This window comes from Citrus sinensis, chromosome 4 (assembly GCF_022201045.2).
Source record: "Citrus sinensis cultivar Valencia sweet orange chromosome 4, DVS_A1.0, whole genome shotgun sequence".
Taxonomy (NCBI): domain Eukaryota; kingdom Viridiplantae; phylum Streptophyta; class Magnoliopsida; order Sapindales; family Rutaceae; genus Citrus; species Citrus sinensis.
In genome coordinates this window covers 22007801-22031657 of record NC_068559.1, presented here as the reverse complement: position 1 = coordinate 22031657, position 23857 = coordinate 22007801, and the positions used below count along the sequence as shown (strand labels likewise).

The 23857-nt window shown below is 35.5% G+C and overlaps 3 protein-coding genes across 4 annotated transcripts; 2 read left to right on the top strand and 1 right to left on the bottom strand.

Moving 5' to 3' along the window:
- Positions 1–3976: 3976 nt before the first annotated feature.
- LOC107177747 (uncharacterized) lies at positions 3977–10008 on the top strand. Of its 2 annotated transcripts, none has more exons than XM_052439975.1 (12): positions 3977–4748; positions 5038–5154; positions 5275–5476; positions 5690–5856; positions 5970–6144; positions 6514–6575; positions 7598–7679; positions 8461–8518; positions 8618–8742; positions 9141–9227; positions 9323–9385; positions 9607–10008. In XM_052439975.1, the coding sequence occupies exons 1-12, from the start codon at positions 4246–4248 to the stop codon at positions 9616–9618; spliced, it is 1653 nt and encodes a 550-aa protein (XP_052295935.1). In that variant the 5' UTR covers positions 3977–4245; the 3' UTR covers positions 9619–10008. The 2 variants fall into 2 exon arrangements, with proteins under 2 accessions (XP_052295935.1, XP_024957066.2); XM_025101298.2 differs by having other exon boundaries at positions 3978–4748; positions 9315–9385.
- Positions 10009–10812: 804 nt separating this feature from the next.
- LOC127901881 (uncharacterized) lies at positions 10813–14821 on the top strand. The gene is made up of 10 exons (XM_052439913.1): positions 10813–11067; positions 11546–12308; positions 12394–12546; positions 12635–12739; positions 12823–13059; positions 13148–13318; positions 13404–13835; positions 13921–14016; positions 14115–14243; positions 14361–14821. Exons 2-10 carry the CDS (start codon positions 11550–11552, stop codon positions 14757–14759), a joined length of 2481 nt encoding a protein of 826 aa, XP_052295873.1. The 5' UTR covers positions 10813–11067; positions 11546–11549; the 3' UTR covers positions 14760–14821.
- A 4406-nt stretch (positions 14822–19227) lies between these two features.
- LOC102617303 (BTB/POZ domain-containing protein At1g50280) lies at positions 19228–21854 on the bottom strand. Its single transcript, XM_006484584.4, has 3 exons — positions 21647–21854; positions 20367–21560; positions 19228–19775 (listed from the first exon to the last, which is right to left on the bottom strand). Exons 1-3 carry the CDS (start codon positions 21707–21709, stop codon positions 19347–19349), a joined length of 1686 nt encoding a protein of 561 aa, XP_006484647.1. The 5' UTR covers positions 21710–21854; the 3' UTR covers positions 19228–19346.
- Between the last annotated feature and the right edge of the window lie 2003 nt (positions 21855–23857).

Genomic DNA, 23857 nt, shown 5'->3' with positions numbered 1-23857 from the left:
ACCTTTGCCTTAGTTAGACCTTTTATCTTTGGATTGGGTGTAGTACTCAGTGAGCGATTCCACAATGGCGACGGTGTCGTCAAATGTTTGAACACCCCACCTATCGAGTTCTATCTTGGAAATAAAAGAGGGAGTCTTTGTCGAACATGTTGCTGATCTCGAGCATGAGGGTAGTTAACTCGTTGATGTAGTCGCGAACATTACTCGTTTTTTTTAGTCGACGTAGGTGCGCTCTCGCTTCCTTTTCTACATTGCTTGGGGCAAATTGCTTTCGAAATTCTTGCTTGAAATCTGCCTAAGTATCGATGGTGCAAATGCCTTTACCTATCTCGCCATGCTTTTGATGCCACCATAGTTGTGCGGTGCCTCAAAGGTAAGTGAGTGTTGTGCTCAATTTCGATACTTCGTCTCGCGCACCTATGGCATCAAAGTATTGGTGTAACCCGAAGAGAAAGTTGTCCACGACAGTGACATTGCGCGTCATCATAGATGTCGGGTTTTGGTACATCGATGCGTCGCGTATCACTCGTACTTGCGGATGTCGGGCTTGCAGAAAGTGTGTGCTCGTGTCATGCCTAGTATGAGCAAACTTCCTTTACTTTCGCACGGATAGCTCGCAGTTCCTTTTGATTGAAACTGCGGAGTTTCAGCAACTCTTCGTGGAATGCTCAAAACTCCCCTCGGATGGTTTTGGCTTAGTCTTAGATAAGGCCATTGGTTACTACAGTGAAGTCAGCATACACCCCTTCGAGATCATCCACCATTTTTTCCAATCCTTCAAGGGTGTGTTCTGAGCGGCAGACAATATAATTTCGAGTGTGGTCATGCAAGGCTCTAAAGCATCAATGGATGGAGATTTGGACTTTCCATGAGCGCGTCCTTCCTCGTGACTACGGGTTGGTTCCGGTGGAACATTCACACCAACAATGCTCTCTTGTGATGTGGTTGGAGGGTTGGCCTTTGCTCATGAACTAACTTGCGTAGGTGAAAGCTTTTGCTTTAATACCACTTGTCACGGGATGAGTTTTTTGCGCAATGAATTCGTGCAATATTTAGACAACTTTTGTCGAAAGTTGCTAAGTAAGTCTTTGAGCTTCTCGACTAGTTAAGTCTGGAGGCTTTCGAAAGAGTTAGAGAGCAGTTGAGCCAAAAGAGGAAAATTATATTACTTGCAAAGTGTTTACAAGAGAACTTACAAAGGTGCTTCAGTTGCTTGCTTTTAACTTGATGCTCAAATGTCAAATGACATGTCCTATTTATAAGGAGGCTTGCCAAGCTCTAGAGTTTTAGAGAATTCTATCAACTTGCCTAAATATTTAGATATTTATAAGTGTTAGAGATGTGTAGAGAATTCTAGATATGTACAAGTTTGAGTTGTGTTAGAATTTGCTAGAAAATTCTAGAATCGAGCCAAGGGAGACTATTGGCCTATGTTTGAGCTTTTAGCCTGAATTATTGGGCACTTGGGCGATCCACAACAATATGGACTTTTCTATTTTGTCCATAAATTGTTAATAAATTTCGAATATAAGGGATGGAATTTTACTTTAGAAATTTACTTCAATTTCTTATTTTTCAAATCAACAATACCTGTTTGTTTTTCACAATATTGGTTCACAAAATTTAAGTTATCTTGACTTACTTCAACTATCAACGAGCCTACAGGAATAACCAACCCAACCTACATTAATAAGATTTCTATAGCCTATAAACATGATTACCAACGGCAAAGCAAGATAGGCACAAACAAGAAAAGTATGTTGTCCGATAGATTCTGCAGCGGTGTACATATCATAAGTGCTCTCAGGTTAGAATTGGGAGACCGTGGAAAATCATATATATTGGGTCAATTCTGCAACCCAACTCCGAATGCTACAAAGTCATGTTTGTGCGAATTCAACATATAATCCTATCCATGGTTTCAAACACAAGGCAATTTCTCAATGAAGCATGCGCCTATAATTATTCTGAAACACAACGAACTTAATTTATTCTCTAAGTTAACCTTTGATTTTTCCTAAGTCCAATACTAGTAGCTGCTTAAAGGCGGCACAAGCAGTGGTTTATGGGCACGAACAACAGCTGGGCACGAGCGGCGGCTTCAGGACACGAGCAACGGCCTCAAGACCCGAGCAGCGGCTAGACACAAGTAACAGGGGCATGTAGCAGGTTAGGGAATTCTATTAAGGGTTTGTGATTTTTTTTTTCTAATAAGGGGTGAGGGTTTCTAGGTAGTAACCGATTGAATTTTATTTTTGTAAATTTGTGATTTCTTAAGGAGGGTTTTTGGGTGAATACACTAGTTATTAGTAAGGGAATATACCATATTAACCTTTTAATTACTTAAACAAACTAAATCCATTAAAAAATTGGGGTCTAAATGTTTTTTTCAAAATATTAAGAAATTTCGTATTTATTTTTTTAAACGTTTGAGGTGTATCAATTATTTTTCTCTCTATTTAATCGATAACATAAGAAATTATTAATTCTTATCAATAAATAATAATTAAAATTAAATTATTATTTATTATTAATAATTGAAATATTTAATTCATGATATAATAGTCACTAATTCATTTTTATACATAAAATACAAGTTTAAATAATTGAATAATACTTGCTAACATAACGTAAGCAAGCTAAGGTTTTTGAATAATTCGATCAGGTAATAACAAGAAATATCAATGAGCTAAATATATAAATGACATATCACACAAGTTATTTTAATGTTTTTGAATATTAATACAATCCTTTAATATTTTCTTTATTAAACATATTAATCAATTTTATTGTAGTTTACGATATTCCATATAAAAATATATTTATAAAAATTTATAAAGATAAAAAAATGCTAAATTGAAGAAAAATAAAAAGCTAAAAATAATAATCATATATTATTATATTATCACAAGTTATAGAGATGAATAGTCATGTTACATGGTAAATTTTATTTAGGTAAAGATGAAAATAAATAAATTAGATGTGCATATTTTAGAGAATATCTTATAATGATGTCATCTAGACATTTTAAATTAAGTAAAAAATTAAAAATTTACTTAATAATTTAATAACTTAATGATTGGAAATTTTCTCTAATTTGAAAAAATAAACAGACTTAAGGACTTAATTGATGGAAATTAAGTCAATTATGTTATTAAGTATAAAAAAACAAATGACTCCTAACTATTATAAAATAATTTTAAATATGTAATATTAATAAATTACTATTAATATACTTAATTTCTTTTAACTTAGTTTAATTAGTCAACTCTTATAAAAAAATACAAGATAATACTGTAAACTTAGAATCTTAAGCCAATTTGATAATGTTGTAATTTTTAAAATAATTATTGTTAATTGTGTTATAGAAATAATCAACTCTAAAAAGAATTAATTAAACATTTGATTAAACTTGTTTTTAAAAGTATTGTGAATTTTAAAAGTAGGCATATGTATTTGGTAAATCTTATAATTGAACTACCATTATAATGTAAATGAGTAAATTAGATATAATATTTAATAAAATTTATTCAAAATGTATATAAAATAATTTTTTTGTTGTGTACATAAAATAATTGATAATTAAAATAAATATTTTATATTATTAATTTTATTTTTATTTAGTTATCTCAGTATAGTTGATAATAATAATAATTTCTTTAAAAGTAATGACTTTATATTTTAATTAGGATAATTTAAAATTTTTATTTTATATATATGTATAGAAATTTATATTAAGTATAAAAGTAATTATAAAAATAATTTTATATTAAGATCTTCTTTAGTATAATTCCCTTCGAATACCATTATGTTGAAAAAAAGAATAAATGATAAATATGTTCAAAATTTTATCCCAAATTATATTTTAATGCGCATTTTTTAATATGAAATTTAAAAATAAAATATTAAAATTTAGGAATATGAAGCAGTGCTATTAAAAAATTATTATTTTTCACACAGTAAAACGCGAAACTCCGTCTTGTCTCATTTCTATAGTCGCGACAGACGACTCACTCTCACTCAATCCCACTCTCAGACGCATTCACTCCCATTTCTCGGCGAACGGAAACAACTAAAACATTTCAACAAATTAATTTTCAGTTTCTGCTGACCCCCAACCATAAACAACCAATCAACCCACTCTTCTTTTAAAAAACAAAAAAAACCCTAAACCCCATGAATTATCCAATACCCTAATTCTGAAGAAGCGTAAACCCTAAAATAAACGACTTATCAGAATGATTCATGGTTATGATGATGATGATGATGCAGCAGCAGAACTCCTCTGCACAGCAACAGCCACAGCCACAGCCACAGCCACAGTCACAATCCACGGCCTCCGCCACTGCCGCCACAGCTAACAATTCCAGCCTTAGATCCCCCACCGCCGCCGCCGCCGCCACCCATGCACCCCGTCAAGCGATACCAATTGCCGCTGCTGCAGACCATGCCATTGGCCCGGTGGTGGTCCCTATCTCGGTTGAGCCTACGGTAGCGACGACGATGCTGCCTAGGGTGCGCTTATCCGACGTGGCGCCCTACGATGGCGCCCCTGCTGGGCCCTATCTGAAGGCTGTGGAGGCGCTGTCGGGGTCGCTTATGAGGCATAATGCAGCGGTTATTGAGTTGGGAAGCGAGGATGCTGCCATTATGCGCTGTGGGCTTGAAGCTGCCCGCTTGTACTTTAGGACTAAATCTCAGACTGTTGGTAAGGGAAGCCGCGGGGTTTATATGTATCGAGCTGGAAGGTAATTCTATAGATATATGCATATTTATTAATCAGGAAGTTGTTTGATATTGCATTTTCATGAATATGTGTTCTACATATCAATTAATAAGAGTAGAAAGTAAAAGGAAGCCAATATTGATGGGGATGGTGTGAGTGGAAAAAGTAGTACTAGTAAGTTTCTACCCTTGGTATCCCTAGGAACATATTGGATTTTCTCGTTATTTAACATGTACTTGCCTTAAGCTTAATTTTGGTCTCTTTTCTTTTCTGGGCAAAATTTAATGTTGTATGAGGTTGTGTTGTGATAGGGCTTTGGAAGATTGGGACTCCTCTCCCCCTTGCATGGCTGATATTTTTAGGTGCATGGGGAAGGCAGCTCGTGCAGCGTTGTTTGCAATAGCAAGACATCTTCGTTTGCGAAGCGAGTATGGTTATGAAGGATTTTCATTTTGAATTCACATTGCTCATTTGCCTGAGCTTTTCTTTTTTCCTTCTTTTTCTCTAACAAATATATCTGATTTCTACTTATAATTCATGCAATGCAGTGTTTTTAATCATTTACTTGATGATACACCGTTGCCTGCTAATGAAGTGTCCTCATCGGTGCTTGTTGCAACTTACTCTCCTGCATCCTTGCAGAATGGAAAAGGGGCTATTGGGGCTATTGGGGGAGGGAAGCCAGCTATGAATGGTGAAGTTGAGAAAGGATTATTAACATTGATTTCCTCAGACAGTCCTGGTCTGCAGGTTTCTAGAATTTGAAGATAATCTAATGTTAATAAGTGTCATTATCTCTGATGTCAAGATCATTATAGCTAATATCATGTGCTTCACTGGTTTCATAAATTCTTTCTATCAAAAATCTGAATTTAACCTTTTTGCAAATACTTGATCACGGTTATGCATTTTGGATATTCTGATTGTGCAACTGTTTACATCTAAAAACTTTTTCTTCCATAGGTATGTGACCCCAATGGTCGCTGGTACCTGGCAGATGGTGGGTCAGCTCCTGGGGATCTCTTGCTGATTACAGGCAAGGCACTTAGCCATGCTACTGCTGGCCTTCGTCCTGCTGCATTGTATAGGGCTGCTCCTGATTTTGTGTCATGCAGTAATGGTGGGGGGAGGTACAATCAATATCTTCTAAATTAGCTTTCTTGATGGATGTAGCTTGAAGATAGATGTTGTGGTTGAACTTCCACTTTACATTAAATTATCCCATAGAGTGTTGCGATTGCAGGACGTCACTGGCATTCAGGCTCATGCCACAGGGCAACGCTATATTAGACTGTTCACCAATTGCAGCGGCTGGTCATGTCATTCCCCAGAGCTATGTACCAATATCTGTTAGCCAGTTTATGGATGACCTTTCTGCTGAGGAAGATGGATTGTGTAATCGTTCTGATAATACTTACGTAAGTTATTTCAGCATTTCCCACCAAGTAAACGATGGCAAGTCAAATAAAATAGAAGATCCCTAGTACCTTATTTATGAAAATATTATTTGATCGCTTGCTTCCATTGAGGTGTTAAATTTTCTGGTGATTTGGAGAACCAACTTCATTCAAGACATTGATTTCATTTCTTTTGATAAATGAGCACATATGAACTTTGCTACTTATTGCCTACATCTTTAATTGCTAATTTGTTATCCTCATTCTCCACATTAAAGATTGTTGTTTTGAAACTTTATTTCTAACTTTGATTTTTAGTAACTAACTTTCATTTGATACATATTTTAACTGCTGTCTGAATTTGATTGGATTATGTTTGTTTGGTCACAGTTAGTACAAAACAATTTGAACAAGGAACCGTCATTAAGAAGCGTTCTCTCAGATCCCTTATCGTGAGTTTATTCTGTTCTCTCTGCTATTTCCCCCTTTCATTCTTAAGCTTTAAGTCTGGCACAGTTACAGTTTTAATCATTGTATGTATCCATGCATGTATCAAGCATAAACAAGAAGGAATAAAGAGTTTTGACCTGAACAGTGAATGTGTCTCACAATTAAGAACCAAAATAATCATCTCAAATATTATCAAGTCAACTCTGTAATTTGAAGATTAAAGATATTTATATTGAGAAAAACTATCATTCTGACAGTGTTGGTGCTTCTCAAACTCATTGAAATTAGGAAGTTTTACTACCTGTGCCAAAATCAACTAAACATTTGATATGTCACTGTTGTTCCCACTTGTGCATCACTACCTCATCATAGACAAACAAGTCCTGATGAACTTGCCACTGTCCATTCCAGCAAAACATCAGCTATCCACGTCTGATTACTAATACTTTTTTAAACTATTAAACTTAAACCAGTAACTGAACAAGCTAATTCTTCCTGGTTCATAGTTTTTGTTGTTGTTGAGACCGTAGATTTGTGTCTTGGCTTCCAAAGAGAATACTTCTTCTTTAACTAAGTGATGGATATGGGCATGATTCTTGATAACACAAATCAAGATCATCATCATATTGCATTTTCTCACTTCATTTTAACTCCCTAGAATCTGGAGCAAGCCCATAATTATATATTAAGATGATACAAAGATTGGGAAGCTCAATATATTTAAATATTCTATTTGTGATTGTTTACAATCAATTTCTGTTACATTTTTCTTGTGCATTCTCACCATTTATTAGTTATTACTTCTTTTTTCCTTTTTGTCTTTATATATACACACACACACACACACACACACACACACACACACACACACACACACTATTCTCAAGAAATGAAGTCAGACCCATTTACAAGTCGAAAGAACAGATTTGATGCATATATATATATATATAATAGTAGGCTGATACTATAATGATTTATATGGAGTTCTAATTGCACCTCTTTTCTCGAATTTGTTGACATTTAGTGGTGCATTCCTCGATGATGCAATGGTTGTTTCGTGTGGACATTCTTTTGGTGGTCTCATGCTGAGAAAAGTTATTGATAGCGTAAGTAGGACAATCTCTTTTTACTGATTAAAACTGTATTTAATTGATTGCTAAGAAGATGCCTTCTGCATAGGTGAAATGACAGCTCGAGACCTAGGATAAAGTGTTGTGTTAGGCTTTTGGCATATGCCAAATAAAGTGGCCTTATGTGTTCCATTGAAAATGCTTTTATCCTGTATCCGATGTGGTTCTGACAAATGGTATAATGCTTATTTTCACAAACAGTCTTAGAACCGAACTTGCCAGTTGACTAATAGAGATTGGAATTGTTCAAGATACCATTGATGTTATAGGAGTATAAATATGCGAAAAGGTTTTAAATTGTTGTTACGGATGATGCTGTTAACTTCTAACCTTACCTGAATTTCTACTTATCTTATTTCTTTATGCTTCCCATCACCTTTAGGCCAACTTCAAGGCTTGAAATCAAATCTCCCTGGATTTGGGAACAACAATATGTTTGGTTTTAGATTTAGGTGGCAGAACCAGCAAAGTTATGTTTATGTGAAAGATTTGAATATGCTGACTTGTCTTGTGAGGGTGAAAGCTTGTCTTAGATTAGGTCTTACCATACTTGCTAATAGATGTAGAGATTGTATTCTTCAAATGTTTTACAGTTTCTGGTAGGTAGATGGAAGCTTGTGGGTTTAAGCTGTTAATTTTTTTAATTTGATGTGTTCTGATGAAAGACTGCACTCTTGACATCTTCTATGATTTATTATTATACCCTCTAGAAGGGACGAGACAAGACTTATAACCCCAATTATTGTTTTCATTACAGTCAAGATGTACCATCTGCAGCGCAGAAATTGAGACTGGGTCTTTGGTCCCTAATCTTGGTACATTTCATTTGCTTAATTAATTTTACTGGCTTTTGATACCGTCTTCCTTTAGGTTGATTTACTTATACATCCAATTCTTTCGATTTCTTTCCACAGCTCTTAGAGCTGCTGCTGTAGCTATCAAGCAAGAGGATGATCGAAGGCTATTCCATAATGCAGCTCTACGTAAGCGTCGGAAAGAAATGGGTGACCAAATGGATCCAATGAGAAGATCCAATAGGGTATATTTTGACATCCTTGATATCTATGACTTGATATTTTAGAGATTTTGGGTTGTGCATATGGTCTCATGAACATATTTAGTATATAAACAATTAGTTACTTGTTTTTAAAAAAAAAATTAAACAAATAGTTATTTGTAATACAAGTGAAGAGATGGACAGATGTAGCTTGTTAAGGTGAAATATTGAGAAAATTTTGGAAACAGGGTGAAATACGGAGAAAAATATTCCTGATTGTTTTTGCGGTATACTGGTTGACTTCTGCTTGGTTTTATCTTTGTCATAGTCAAACGAGTCAATAATAACACTTGATGTGACTGGATGTTAGATGGAGTTATTATAAGCCGCATTGTTCGGAATGTATGAAGTGATTTATATTGTTTCTTATTTGTATCTAGGAAAATGGAGATGCTACTACAACAGATGATGGATTGAATAGGGGGGTACAGTATCCATTTTCTGTTAATGAGAAGGTGCTGATCAAGGTGAGTAGTTTGCTTTTTTTGACTCTAAAATCTACGAACTGTTCTAGTTGGTTATCTGTATTTGTAAGAGCATACTGAATTGTATAGGGAAATAGGAGGACACCAGAGAAGTTTGTTGGGAAGGAAGCTGTCATCACATCCCAATGTCTCAATGGCTGGTAAGTGGAGCAAACCTAATGCTTTTACTAGCATTCTCTGTTATTTATTCTTCAATTAAAGATGCGGTGTCTTCTGGCTCACTTTAATGGCAATTCTATGGTAATGACAAAAATTTTCTTCATTTGGGTCAGGGCCACTTACCTGAATGTGCAATTCGAATAGGTTTTAGTTTATTGTGAGCTGTGGCTATAGGAGTAAATGTTTTCTTTTTCTGTTGTAGGTATTTGCTTAAAATTATTGGAAGTGGTGAGAATGTTCGCCTGCAATATCGTTCTCTTCGAAAAATTTTGAACTCTCAGACGATTGAAGACAGTTGTCCCTCACATCAAGTTCAGAACAGTAGCTCTTGAGTTTTTAAATTTAGTAAGAGTGATATCAAACCCACCCTCACATCGTCGTAGGACATAATTAGTGATATTACCTCGTCACACTTAGAGAAACGTGATGATGGTTTCTTGTAACTTATATTGTATTTGAATGTTATTTATTTAGTCAGATAAAATCAGGTAGATTATTTGTGAGCCCCCGGCCTCCTATCCGAAGCTTGTAAAGAGAAATGTTTGAATGTAACATGAGGTTTATCATAAAAGCCTTAGTTATCAATCATGTATAATTTTGTTTCTTTTGTTGGTTCGAACAAAGCTTCAGTGTTATCTACTTGTCTCCCTAAAGGGCAAGCTTAAATTTAACAAGGTGTATGGAATAATGGTGCTGTGGATGCCCATTTAATTTTTTTGATTTATTAAAATGTTACAATTCTAAGTCTATTTTGAGAAATTTTATTTTACAACTAGGGAGAATAACACTTTTGACCCTCTTTAAAAATTATTTTTGACGGCGTAGGTGCTTGATAAATTTTTAATATTCCATTTGATTTTTAGTGCTAAAATAAATAAATAAAATTATTGAACGTTAATTGTGATATTTTAAGAAATAAGTTAACTAATAACAATTTGTGGAGAGTTTAGGAAATCATGTGTTAGTGAAATTGTCTTATTTATCATTCAATAATATATATATATATATATATATATATATATTTTCTTTTATTGTTATTGTACACTACTGTCTTAAAATTATGGGATTTGAATTTGATAGCCTTTTGTGTTTCAAGCTGTGGATAATAAAACTCTTTTTACCAAGGAAACTTGGAATGTTGATAGTAATTTGGTGTGATTTTTGTACAATTTTTTTTTTTACTTTCTCAATATACGAATTTAGGTGGTCAATTAAAAAAAATAACTTAAAAAAATTATTTAACCAAAGTACTAAGGATGGAATTTTTTTTTACGTAAACTCCAAATTATGTGATTCTTATTGCGAGGAGGGTAAAAATAAGAATTGAAAAATGTGCAAAAATTATTGTTCACCATCGTTCGAAATACATTGTACCAGAACTAAACAGCATTATCAAATTTTAAAGGGAAATTTACACTAATAACCAAAAAAACTTTGCTTTTTTTCATCTTAACCCCCCAAAAATATTTCTATCAACATTAGCCATTAAACAACATTTGAGTCCAAAATACCCCTCCCTCATCTCTTCCCCAACACTCTCTTTCTCTCATCTCTCCCAAACCGATCCAACTCCCATCATCGGCGGCGACATCAACCCCGTCGGCGGCGGCTCCATCTCTCACCGGCATCCGATCTACGATCCACAACCTTCAACAAAACCTAGGTTAGTCATTTTTCTTATTTTCATTAATTTAAAATGAGATTTTAGAATAATAATAGTTATAGCTTGAGATTGATAATGGTGGTGATGATGTTTGTGGTGGTTGGTGGTGTTTGGGAGTACTGTTTTTGATTTTGGAGTGATTGCGCTTAATTTTGGGGGTGGGGAGGGAGGGGGGCAGGGCGCGCGCCGGCGCCCATCGCTGGGCAGCAGCGCGCGCCCATGCGCGGCCTGCGGTCGCACCAAATCTGGTGCGACAGCAAGCCCCGCGCACCCGACTGGTGCGAGAGGCTTGCTGTCGCACCAGATTTGGTGCGACAGCAGGCGCTGTCGCACCAGCGTTGGTGCGACAGGCGCGCGCCTGTCGCACGAGTTTTTTGGAGCGACAGGCGCCTGTCACACCAAAAAATTAGAGTTTTTTTTTTACGAGTTAATTTTTTATTTCTGTAAATATAATGTAATAATTTTATAAATATTACAGATACATGGCGAAATCAGAATCACCGGATATTGAAGTAGGCAAGATGTATTTTCGTTATGCTGATCACTTTCCTGGTCGAATTTCGAGCATGTGTATGTTATCTTCGGTCGTAAAAGCTATCGAGGAAAAATTAACAAACCGGCAGTTGAGTATGTTCAAAAAGGATATATTTGGGCATTTCTTGGAGTGTCGAAGTTTTCCATTTAGTGGGGTAATTTTGCATAATCTTTTACTGCGTCAAGTGGCCCATGAAGAAGATAGCCGTGAGGATCAGTTATGGTTTCAAATTGGTAAGCATTTGATTCGCTTGTCAATTGTCGAATGGTGCTTGGTTACTGGACTTTCATTTGGTGTTGATACCAATGAAAAAAATGATGAAATGGAGCAGAGGCTACGGAATACGTATTTTGGTGGTGTGCATCGTAAGATTAATGTGAAGCAATTTGATGCCGTATTTAAGGAGTTGAATTTCGAGGAAATAGACGATATGGACGCATTAAAGATTGCGATGTTTTATTTTGCGGACAGAGTACTAAATGCAAGAAAAAATCACTGTCAAATTAATTTCGATTGGCTTGACCAAGTTGATGATATTCAGTACTTCCGAAAGCGTCCATGGGGTCTATTGTCGTGGGAAATGATTTATGAGAGTCTTGACAATGCACTGTTCGAAAAAGACGAGAAATTTAAGAAGACTCGGTTGAAAAATCCAGATCATAATATTGAAAAATACAATCTTTACGGATTTACGTCTGGGGTGCAGGTGCTTTTTTTTGTTTATTAATAAGTTTTATAGTATTAAATATTTGATAGTTGTTTTATTTGATTTTTCACTTTGGTTGTTGTAGGCTTGGATTTATGAAGCAATCGGAGGGTTACCATCAACATGGGTCGTCAAAACGAAGAGTAAGATTCCCCGCATTCTGCAATGGAAGCCTATGGCGTCTTCGAGAATCAACTTTGCGGAGGTTTATTCGTTCTTCAACGACGAATCTCGTCTTGTAAGTAATATGTATTACTTATTTTTTTAACTTTACTAAATTTAAGTTGGGTTTACTTACTTAAATTTTTCAATTAAATTTATGGCAGACGAATGTTTTACAAACTCTTGAGCCAAATTCAAAGGAGAGTAGCAGAAAATATTGGCTCTCTGTGAAGGATTACTTGCCAAGCATTCCAGACTGGGTTCATAAGGTCGGTATACTGTAAGTACAAAAAATTTTTTTATCGAAATTTTTGACTTTTCATTTAGTAATTTTAAATGATACTTTATACAGCACCAACCCTCAATCAACGCGATGCCGTCGGTTACAAGACAATCGGACGAGCATGACGATCATGACGACATACCAAACCCAATACCAGAGCAGCGTCATGACACTTTTGAGCAGCGTCATGACGCTTTTGAGCAGCGTCATGACGCTTTTGAGCAGCGTCATGACACTTTTGAGGATGAGGTGGCTGTTGATGACCAGCAGCAAACAGACAACTCTGATGACGCACGGGATTCTGAGGTTATAAATAATATACGATATTTTTCACTTTGGTTGTTATTATTTTTTTATTGTTATTCTAAAGTTTTATTTTTTTCTTTTGTATTAGTCGAGGACAAAGCAGTTTAATGATTACGTACGACGACGGCTGGATAAGATTGATCGTAACGTGTATGAAATAAAGTCAGAATTAAAAGATTTTAAAGAAACCGTTGTTGGCTTCATCGACACATTTTCTAAACGTCCAAATAAGGATTCTCCCACTGCACGCTCGTATGCGGTAAGCTAATTTATATTAAATAATTATGTTCGTTTAACTTTTAATTTGATAATTATTTAATATGTTCTTTTTGGCGATTGTACAGGCCCCGGATGACTATGGAGTGTATACTGACGTGGGCAATGAAAATTTGTCTACGCCCACGTCATTGGTTAGTTTCTACGGGGATGTTAGTGGGGAGAGCGTGCAGGTGTTCACAGAGGTGCCTCCGGGCGTTAGTAAGTTCGGCCGCGCGTACATACCGTCGTATGTTTATAACAGTCCTTACATGATTCCTCCGGTCAGGCGAGGACAGAACGTCCGGAGGTTACCTCGACCCCAAATCATGGAGCATGCGATTGACATGAGTACGAGTGTGGATGTAAATCCGCTGAGAGGATTGGAGGACTCTAGTTGGTTTGCTGAGTTTGATCGATGGTTCACTGGTGATATCAGAGTCCGCCGGAACGTCCAGCACCCGCGGTCATTCTTTCAAATAATTTTGGGGACAGCTTCGATGGGATGGCTAGGCGATGAGGTATTTATATTTTCCTCGTGGTGTATACTGTTGTGTATTTGTGTATAATTTTTTTTTAAATCGTAATATTTCTGTTTCTCTACAGCATATTCACGAGTATCTCCGCTTGATTAGCGGGAAACAACGGCAGTATCCAAATGCCTTACTCCAACGTGTCACACATACGGACACATTTTTTTGGGTAACGTGCCGACAAAACTTACAAATACTATTTAATTTCTTTAATTATTGCCTTTAAGTTTAATTAATTTATGCATTTCTTGGTTATCTATGTACTAGGTGTTCTTGAATCAGTTATGGAATAACGGGAATTGTGCAGTCGATTCAATGGTATTCGACGACCGCTTGAATAGTTATCTGTGTGGGCGACAGCACACAATGTCAAAATCAATGACGGATGTCGATATGGTATGTATTTTATTACATTTCACATGTTCTATAATGAAAATATTCGAGGAGTTGTTTTTTCTTTGTTGTATTTCAATTTCATATATAACGAACATGTTTTTAAATTTTTATATGCAGTTACTCATCCCTGTTAACTTGGACGGCGCGCATTGGGTACTAGCACGAGTTGACTTTCGGAAAAATAAAGTCTGGATTTATGACTCATTACTCACATTTCGCGACGACAAAAGGTACAAGTTGAAATTCAAGCCACTTGAAGTTATATTCCCTCGCTGGTTGGAATATGTTGGCTTCTACAATATACGACCTGAGTTGCGGAGTGAAGACCCGTGGAAAGTTATCGCAGTTAAGAGCGCGCCACAACAAGAGCCTGGAACTGGCGATTGCGGTGTTTTTGTATTGATGGTTACGATGTATTTAATGTTCGGGCTTAGGTTGGAGTTTAACGCTAGTCATGTCGAGTACTTTAGAAAGAAGATTGCGGTTGATATATTTAATGACGATATTATATTGTAGACCTATGTAGTAATTTCAATGTTGAAATTTACATTTTTTTTAATTTCCGCACTTAATTTTATATAATTTTAATACCTCACATTTTGAACTTTAAAATAAAATAAAGTTTTATGAATAATAACAATTTTAACCAACGAAATACAAAAAACAATAACAGTTTTAACCAACGAATAACACACAAAATACAACTAACTTCGAGTCGACGCAATAGGATTCTTACATCGCTTACGATTATGGCCAAGTTCATGACACCGGCCGCATCTTACAGTTCGCCGGTCAACGTCCTCGCCAGCCGAGGGTATTCTGCGCTCTTTACGACGTCCAGGTGGCGGTGCCTCAACTGGTGGGTATACCTGCAGCTCCTGAATTTCATCTGGAACTTCCCAATCAGCCACATCACCAACTGGCTCCACTGGTTGTGCATAAGCCATCGCCAACGATTCTGTAGTGTAAAAGTCCGAGCAAAGGTTAATAAAATCCACCCGGTGTGTTAGACACGCCGCAATTGCATGAGCACACACAAGCTGATCAAGCTGAAACACTCTGCAGGAGCAAGTTCTCTTTTGCAAGTCAACCAACCCTTCCTTAAGCCCACCGCCTATAACTTGAAAGCGATGCGGAGACACCGGCCGAACTATCATTCTTTCAGCTATAGTTCTCCTCTCAGTGACTATTTCATCCGCCCATGTTGTTAGCCGAGTAGTCATGGATTCAGCCACAATTTTTCTATCATAAAACCATTGCTGCAATGTTTTCCTGAAGTGATCAACAAGATGAGTAACAGGAAATTTTCGAGGTTCCCTCATGAAAGCATTAACACTCTCCGCGATGTTGGTGGTAAGAATGCTGTACCTCCTACCTTCAAACTGAGACCTTGCCCAATTACACGTACCGACATTATTTTCTAGGTAATCAGCCGCACCCGAGTGGATCATCCACAACCCTTCAAGTTGTCTCTTAAATTCCTCGTGGCCATATGCTTTTGCTGCATTAATAAAGGCAGGCTCAAATTCATCCCAAAGAGCTTTGGACATTCTAAATTGTGACTTAATGTTACCTTTGACGTGGTAAAAACAAACGCCATGAGTTGCATTGTGAAATACTTTAAGAACGGCTCTCCTTATGGCAGTGCATCGATCAGAGATAATTACCAACTCAGGTCTATCACCAATCACTCCATGTAACTTCATCATAAACCATTCCCAAGCATCATTATTTTCTGAATCCATGATCCCAATGGCTAACGGATACAATTGATTGTTACCATCAAGACATGTTGCCACGAACATGCTTCCACGATATAATCCCTTCAGATGAGTACCATCTACAGCAATGACAGGCCGAATGTACTGCATAAACCCCTTGATGGAAGATCCGAGTGCTACAAAATAGTACAAGAAATTACCATCTCCATCCTGCTCGAGGTGAGTGACTGTACCCTCATTCGCTGTAGTTAGTACGTGAGAGTATTTAGGGAGCAAGTTGTATGACTCTGCAGGGTTGCCGCGTACTATTTCAAGACCAACTTCTCTCGCCCTATATGCCTGCTGGTATGTTAACTGAACACCGTATTCTTGTTGCATATCTGCTCTTATGTCATTGGGAGTATAAATCCTCTTATCTTGAATATATTTTTCTGCGATAATATGACCGACAACCCGGCTCCTTAGTTGATGACGTCCATCAACCAATACCTCATTATGACAAGTGTGTACATTATCAATTCTCTTCACCACCCAAGGAACATGTTGCTCGTTCGAACTTCTAGTTGCTCGAATACGCCATTTACATGATTCTGAACAACAGTGAGCCTCGAAACGTGTCGTAGTAGACCGTGCAATCTTAAAATCAAACTTATCTCTAAAGGCCACCTTGCGTAGTTGTAATATAAGCTCATTCTTCTCAGCAAATAGCTTACCCACGCTGATATCATCTGAGTCACAACTGCTAACAAAGCTTGGAGCAACCATGTTCGAAGGTAAAGTTGGAGCAAGACTTGTAAGGGGGTCAATTCTCCTTCTCGATCGAACCATAGAAGGAATAGGTCTATTGCCTCTGTTATTCATAGGAGTATTGTCTTCACACTCATCCTCATCCTGAAACGACGGAACATTCGAAGGACCGGCTCCTCCATCATCACCATCATTATTGAAACGAGTGCCCCGCCTTGTATTATTAGAAGGTTCTGCACAAACATTATCCCCCTCTGTCTCATTATGAAAATCATCATTGTCCCGAAAATCATTGTTGTGATACGGAGAATATTGTTGCTCCAACGACGTTGTTATTGGAAATACCGTTGCTCCAACATCCTGTAACGTAACGCCATTATCATCAATGTTGTCATAATTGTCGTCGATTGGAGAGTAATATTGCTGCAGCGATATTGTCCTTGGCAACACCTCTTCATCATTATCGGGGCCAGACATATTTGCTCTAAACGAAGTTTCTGTATCGACATGTGGCTCAATACCTTCGCTCGGAACTCGAGGTGATGTGGTCACGAATATAGGAATGCATCCAAAATTAGCTACGTCAGATGCCATATGCAACACAACCCTCACCATTTCATCATCACATATATCCATGGGCATTGCACATATACGATATAATGTGTTACTAGACCTCAAAGTTGTCTTCATTGTGATACTATAGTCATTACGATTTATTTTTAACACCTCATATACTCTTGTCAATAACTGATCAAACATGTAATTTTTTCCAACAAAAAAAGCTCGATTTTTACCATTCACGTACTCCATACAGCCATTCTCTAATGTCTCCCACCAACCATCGTAACACAATTCAAGTACAACTGAATCCATTAAGCCTGAAATTAAAAAAAAATATTTTATTTCAGTCCTAATTAAAATAATACAATTTTAATAAATCTCCAAGAGTGGGTGCGACAGGCAACCTGTCGCCCGAAGCTTGGTGCGACAGGGTGCCTGTCGCACCAAACCTGGTGCGACAGGCACCTGTCGCACCAAGTTTTGCTGCGACAGGCACCCTGTCGCCAGATTCAGATTCACCCGACTCAGTTCAGTAAGTTCAGAAAATAATTCATACCAGTAAGTGACGTCGATTTGTGTTGAATTTGGATAGATTATGATCGGATATCACTTTTACAGTTGTCTTTTGCGGTCGCCGTTGGCTTATGATTCAAGAATGAAAAGCTGCTTTTGGTTTGGCGAGATGGGAGAAACAATGTTGGTTTTGTTCTGTAAAGAAGGGTAATTTGGGAAGAAAGGCTTGTGTTTGGCTAATGTTGATAGAAAAAAGTTGAGAGGGTTAATTACGAAAATAATAAAATATTAATGGTTATTTTTGTAAATTTCCCTTTTAAATCATTGTTCTAAAATGATCTACGTTCGCTCGCACTATAGATAGATACTCAAAATTTTGATACTTAAAACTACACGACATCAGCAATCACGGGATCAAAAACTGGCACTTGGCACTATTACTAGTCAAGATAGAAAAATAATTGAAATTAAATTCCCGGAGCCCTCAGTCACAACTTGTTGAAAAGCCCCCTGTTTTTGAATCCATTGGCTATTGCGTGTACTTTCCAGGACTTCCCCCCAATAATTCTTGGCTTTATCCCACAACATTTTTCAGAAGGCTCCATTCTCTGTCCACACGCATCAGAATTTCCAATCTAAATTATTGCTGTACACTATAAATTAATTCGTGGGTGTTTAATGCCAAAACAAAATCTTTGATCGGGCACCGGCAAAGGTGGATTCCTTATTATTTATTTGTTTTATTTTTTAAATTGACTCACACGTGAAAATATGAATAATCCAATTCCGGATATCAACTAACTCACTACAAAGAATAAATTATGATATAGCAAATTGCTTTGGTAAGTTTTTAATTGCACAAGTTTCTAGGTTAAAATGTTGCATGAGGTCGTGCCCTGTATTAACAAGCTAGCGTACAAAACCGAAGCAAATTTAGGGTATGTTTGGATATAGTTGCTGCAGAATGGAAGTAGTAAATTCAAATATATGAATAGATAGTAAATACTAATTGCTAAGTAAAAGTTTATGTTAAATTTTTCGTTTTCAAAACTCAATAATGTTAGGTATTTCAATATTCAAGTCTCATTTATATGATAATAAATCTATAATTGCCACATCATATAAAATTTTAATAATTAATCACATGTACAGCTGCTACATTAATTTAAAAAAATTAAGATTTTCTCATAACCTGATTTTCGACTAAGCAAAAATACAATTGTGGAATTGGTGCTTGATAAATAAAAAAATAAAAGACTTAAATCCCATTCATATACTATATATCAATAAATGTACATGTGACTGAATTTTTAAAAACTTAGGAGAACTCAAATAGGAAGATGATCATAATCTCTGAGTCAAAATAAGTCCATTAATACATAAGATCAATCAAATATTTAAATGTGGTTGGCTCATATTTCTTCTCATGAGAACATTCCAAATTATAATAAAAATTTCATCTGTTTATCATTAATTAAAATACACAAACATAATACAATACATTATCATTTTACAAATACATTTGTATATTTTCCATGAGAGGGCAAGAGTCTCAATGATATTAACATAATCTTGGCAAATTTCTATTATGCCTAACCAATTTGTGCATGTGACCCTTCATCTCCCTACAAACTTCCTCCAACTCCCTGACCCTCCGTTGCATCGTCTGTAGATTAAATCTCGTATTTTCATTTTCTTCTGAAAATCTCTCTGCATCATCAATGACCCCGGCGCCGGCGCCGTTGTGTAAGACAACTTGAGAATTCTTTGTGCTTGGATCAATCTTTCTTTTGGGATCACTTTGCTGATACGGAAACTCATGATCTTTTGTTGGTAATTTGGAATGCTGGGACATAAGTGCTTGAATGGCTACATTTGGGGGAATTTTTGGATTCTTTGCAAGATATTTACTTGCTTCAAGTGTGAGCTTCTTGTAGTTTAGGCATCTGCATAATTCTGATCGCTCCTTAAAGGAAAGAGTTGGATGAGACTGCAATAACCATAAACTATGTTTTATGAGAAAGATGTATAATAAGATTTTGTGCAGACGTTAGTATATATTTTAAAATATAAAATTCAAGGTCAAACCTTGATCGTATTGTCCAACTGCAATACAATTGTTAAAAAAAAAAGGTTGATAATATCCTTTAACCTCGAATTTGTGTTTAAAAATATTCATATATATGAAAAATATACGAGTAATCTATTAGATAATGTAGTTCATATTATGATGAATAATATTGTCACATGACATTGTCTAATTAATTTACGTATTTAACAAATATTAAATGATGCCATATATACAATGGCTCGTCAAATCTTTTATGACCACGAAAACAAGTTAAATTATGTGGAAAGCATGTTAATTTCTTCACAAAAAGGGGGGGAAAAAAAAAGATGAAAAGCAGATGAGAAAGTCTAACTTCTAGTTTCAACAAAAGCGTCTATAAATGTTGTCCTATCTACAAATAATTTTTTTCTCTCTTTTCCAAAAACTCCAATTACTTGATCTTTATAGATAAAAAGGATGAGCAATTGCAAAAGCAAGAAAATTAATAAAGTTGATGATAAATTTATTCACCTCAATATATATATCAACAGCTCTGTAGACACCATCAAAGCACTCTCTAGCAGAATCTGGTAAGCTCTCTGCAACTCCAAGAAACTTTGGGACCTTAAGCTTCTGATCAGGTGATATTTCACTCAAGTACTTGTCAATCAATCTTCCAACCTTTTTCAATTTTTGTGAACCGACCAAGTCATTATTGCTACTATTACTATTAACAAATATCTTAATAAATCTTATAACAAGATTTACATCATAAACACCTCTATCATGGCCATTGCCGTAGCCTTGGCCTGATACCAACAAGTCATCTAATGTTGCTTTGTCAAGCATCCCACCAATCATGTTCTCCAAACCAGCTCTGCAATCTTTGCTTATACCAAAATTAGACACAATTCTAAGTACCCAAAACAATTTCCTGCAAGAAAATGAACATTTTCCAATAAAAATGACCCCATGAACAGCTGTGTCAGCAAGACCACTGTAGCTGCCATTGCCACCATAGCCCCCGCCTTTGCTCTGAGCTTGAACACAACCTTTTAGATAATGAAGAAGGAATCTTGTTAGGATTAAGCTGTTATTTTCAGCCCCGTAAGCCCCCAACCCCTTGCTGATTTTCTCTATAATGACTGGCGATAGAATTGTCAAATCATCAAACCACCACGCTTTGCTTGGTGATGGTGATGATGAACATGATGGCTTGATTATTGATTCTGGGGTGGTTTTGGTTGAAGTACAGGAGAATCTACACCCATATGAAGTTTCAGGAGACGAGGAAGAGGAAGGAGTTGATGGTGAGGCAATAATGAGGCTTAAATCTGAATGCTGAGCAATCTTTGCTAACAATGCACAAATAAATTTATCTACAAGACCACATGAATATGCATATTTAAAGATTGATTCACAACTCTTGAGACTAGCAATTATGTCACTCCATGACCAATAAAACATTCCTTCAAGAAACGACTCTGTCTGCTGCAAGAGATTGTTTGTTGATGATACCGTATCAGTCATACCAAGAAAGATTGAGCAACAATGGAGGATCGACACATTAGACACTGTGATTTTGATTCTTCCATTGTTGTAACAGAATCTTGAAACCAGCTCAAACCCAGTTGGGCCACCAGGGAATCCTTTGATTTCAATGACTCTTCTGCTTTCTTGTTTGATGATCTTCTTCAGCCTTTCCGAATATTTTGTGATAGTTTGCTGCAAAAAAGAAAAAAGAAAAGTAAATGAATAGTGAAGTGGGTCAAACTATGGTTTTTCTTTCCTTTCAGGAACCTTTTGATTACCTCATTGAGAAAGAATGTTTGGTGACCATTGACATGGATTTGGATATCACAGAGCTGAGACATTGCTGCTTAATTTGCATAGAATGAAACCAAGGAATCTGTTTTTTTCTCTCGCTTTCTTTTTGAGAAACGAACACTCAATGGCGTATGATGTGCTGGCACGAGGCAAGAACCAACTACAAGAACATGCTTATAAATAGGACAAACAATGAAACAATCGCACAAAATAAATAATTTATGACACATATGCATACAAGTACAACAAATCAATATTCTATTCACTGCTAGGTCATATTGTTACTGGTTAATTATATGCCATGGGTGAAGTTGAATTTGTAACTTGTAACTTCAAGTGAGCAGCTTGTGGCCTCCTAGTTCGTCTGTATCTATCGTAGGAGTATAATGTTTCATAATTTAGAAATAAACCCCTCCTTTGGAGTAGAATTTTAATCTAAGTTTCATCGCATCATACCACCTATTATATTGTCCGATTTGGTGTTAGCTCTTTTGATTTTACTATATATTAAGTAATTTTATGTATATAACTCGGTACTTTTTTTTCTAACCAGGTCAAGTGAGATTCTTTCATTCTAAATAGATTTTTTTTTAAAAAAAAAAATTATAATATTACTAAATACTTGGGTTGAATTCATTCAATTATCAACTGTGACATTGAAAGCTTTGCGAGGTTACCATATATGTTAGTATGTACGTGGAATTTAATGGTATCACAGGTCCATCTTATTCCTTATGGGTTATTGGTTTTTTCATTGTAATTTCTCCGAATCAAACAAGTTGAAAGGGAACATTTGCGTATAAAAATTGCATGTTGATACAAAGAATGCAAAAAGATAAAAAAGTGCAGAGTTTGTCAGTTACAGGCGACATGGTCTGGCAAGTCAAGCACAAGAAACTTTGGTTTCATTCATCATTAATTCGTTCGCTTGTCAATTTGCAATCCAACACCCTCTCTATGATATTTCTTCACGGATTCGTTTTGCTTTCTCAGGATAATAATATTATTATTTGTGTCATCACCATCAAATATTGATGGGTTCAAACAAAAATGGAAATTAAGACAAATTATATTATTGTGTCATCACATCAATATAGGGAAAAAAATAAAAAAATATTGATGTGGACAATATAGCGATAGGTTTTTATATATGGATGATCTCACAATCTAGTTTATTTTATGCTGTGGCATTTTGTCGGTTTATGTCATTATATATGTGAATGTTGATCAATTGAGTCCCGTGATTAAGCATAATATATAAGGTTTTTAATTCTAATTTACTGTTTTTTATTCGATAATTTATTCACAACAATCCCTAATGCATTATTTTTGTCCTTCCAAGAAAGGGTCGAAGATTTATAACTTTCTTTTTTTGTTTTAATCATAGAGTGAGCTAATACATTTATAGAAAATTGGATTGAAAACTTGTATTTTAATTGATATAGCATCAATATAAATTCACCGTTTATATAAGAAATAGAGAAACTGAATGATTAATAAACATATTACGAGATAATTAATGTCATGTTAGTTGACATATAAATTTTGTATTAGCGGCTGATAGTGTCTTTGGTAACTTGGCAGTTGTTTTTTGTTTTATTTTCCTTTTTTTTAATTTCATTAAATTTTATAAAAATAAATATTTACTAGTAGAAATGTGTTACTTTTGTTGGTAGTATGGTGCTATCTCTTTAAGCTTTAGTTTTAGTTGTTAAGTAAATATCATTATACAAAGCTTAGTACATAAATTTAAAAAAATAATAGAAAAAAAAAGTCGTCATAGTCTAGTTGCTGCCTCAATTAGGTTCTATTTGATATTGAAATACTGCAATCTACAATCGTTGTGAAAAAAAAATAACGATAAAATAAAAGTTAATATTATGTAGTAAATATAATTTTTAAATAATGATTTTAATAAAAATAGTAAAGATATTATAAATTTTTATCATATAAGTGGTAGATCAAATCAATTTAACTTTTAAGCAACAATAACTAATATTTACCAAATAACTTAATACTATAATTTTTAAATTATAGCTGCCAATTTTAATATCAAATAGAATCTTAATTACTTAATTTGTATGCTTCTCTTTTAATATATATATTTTTAAAGGTAATACGTGCTTGTTTGTGTCCCACTATCCCTTGCTCTTGCATTTCTCTTTTTCCTCTTTTTTTTCCCCAAACTTTAGAGG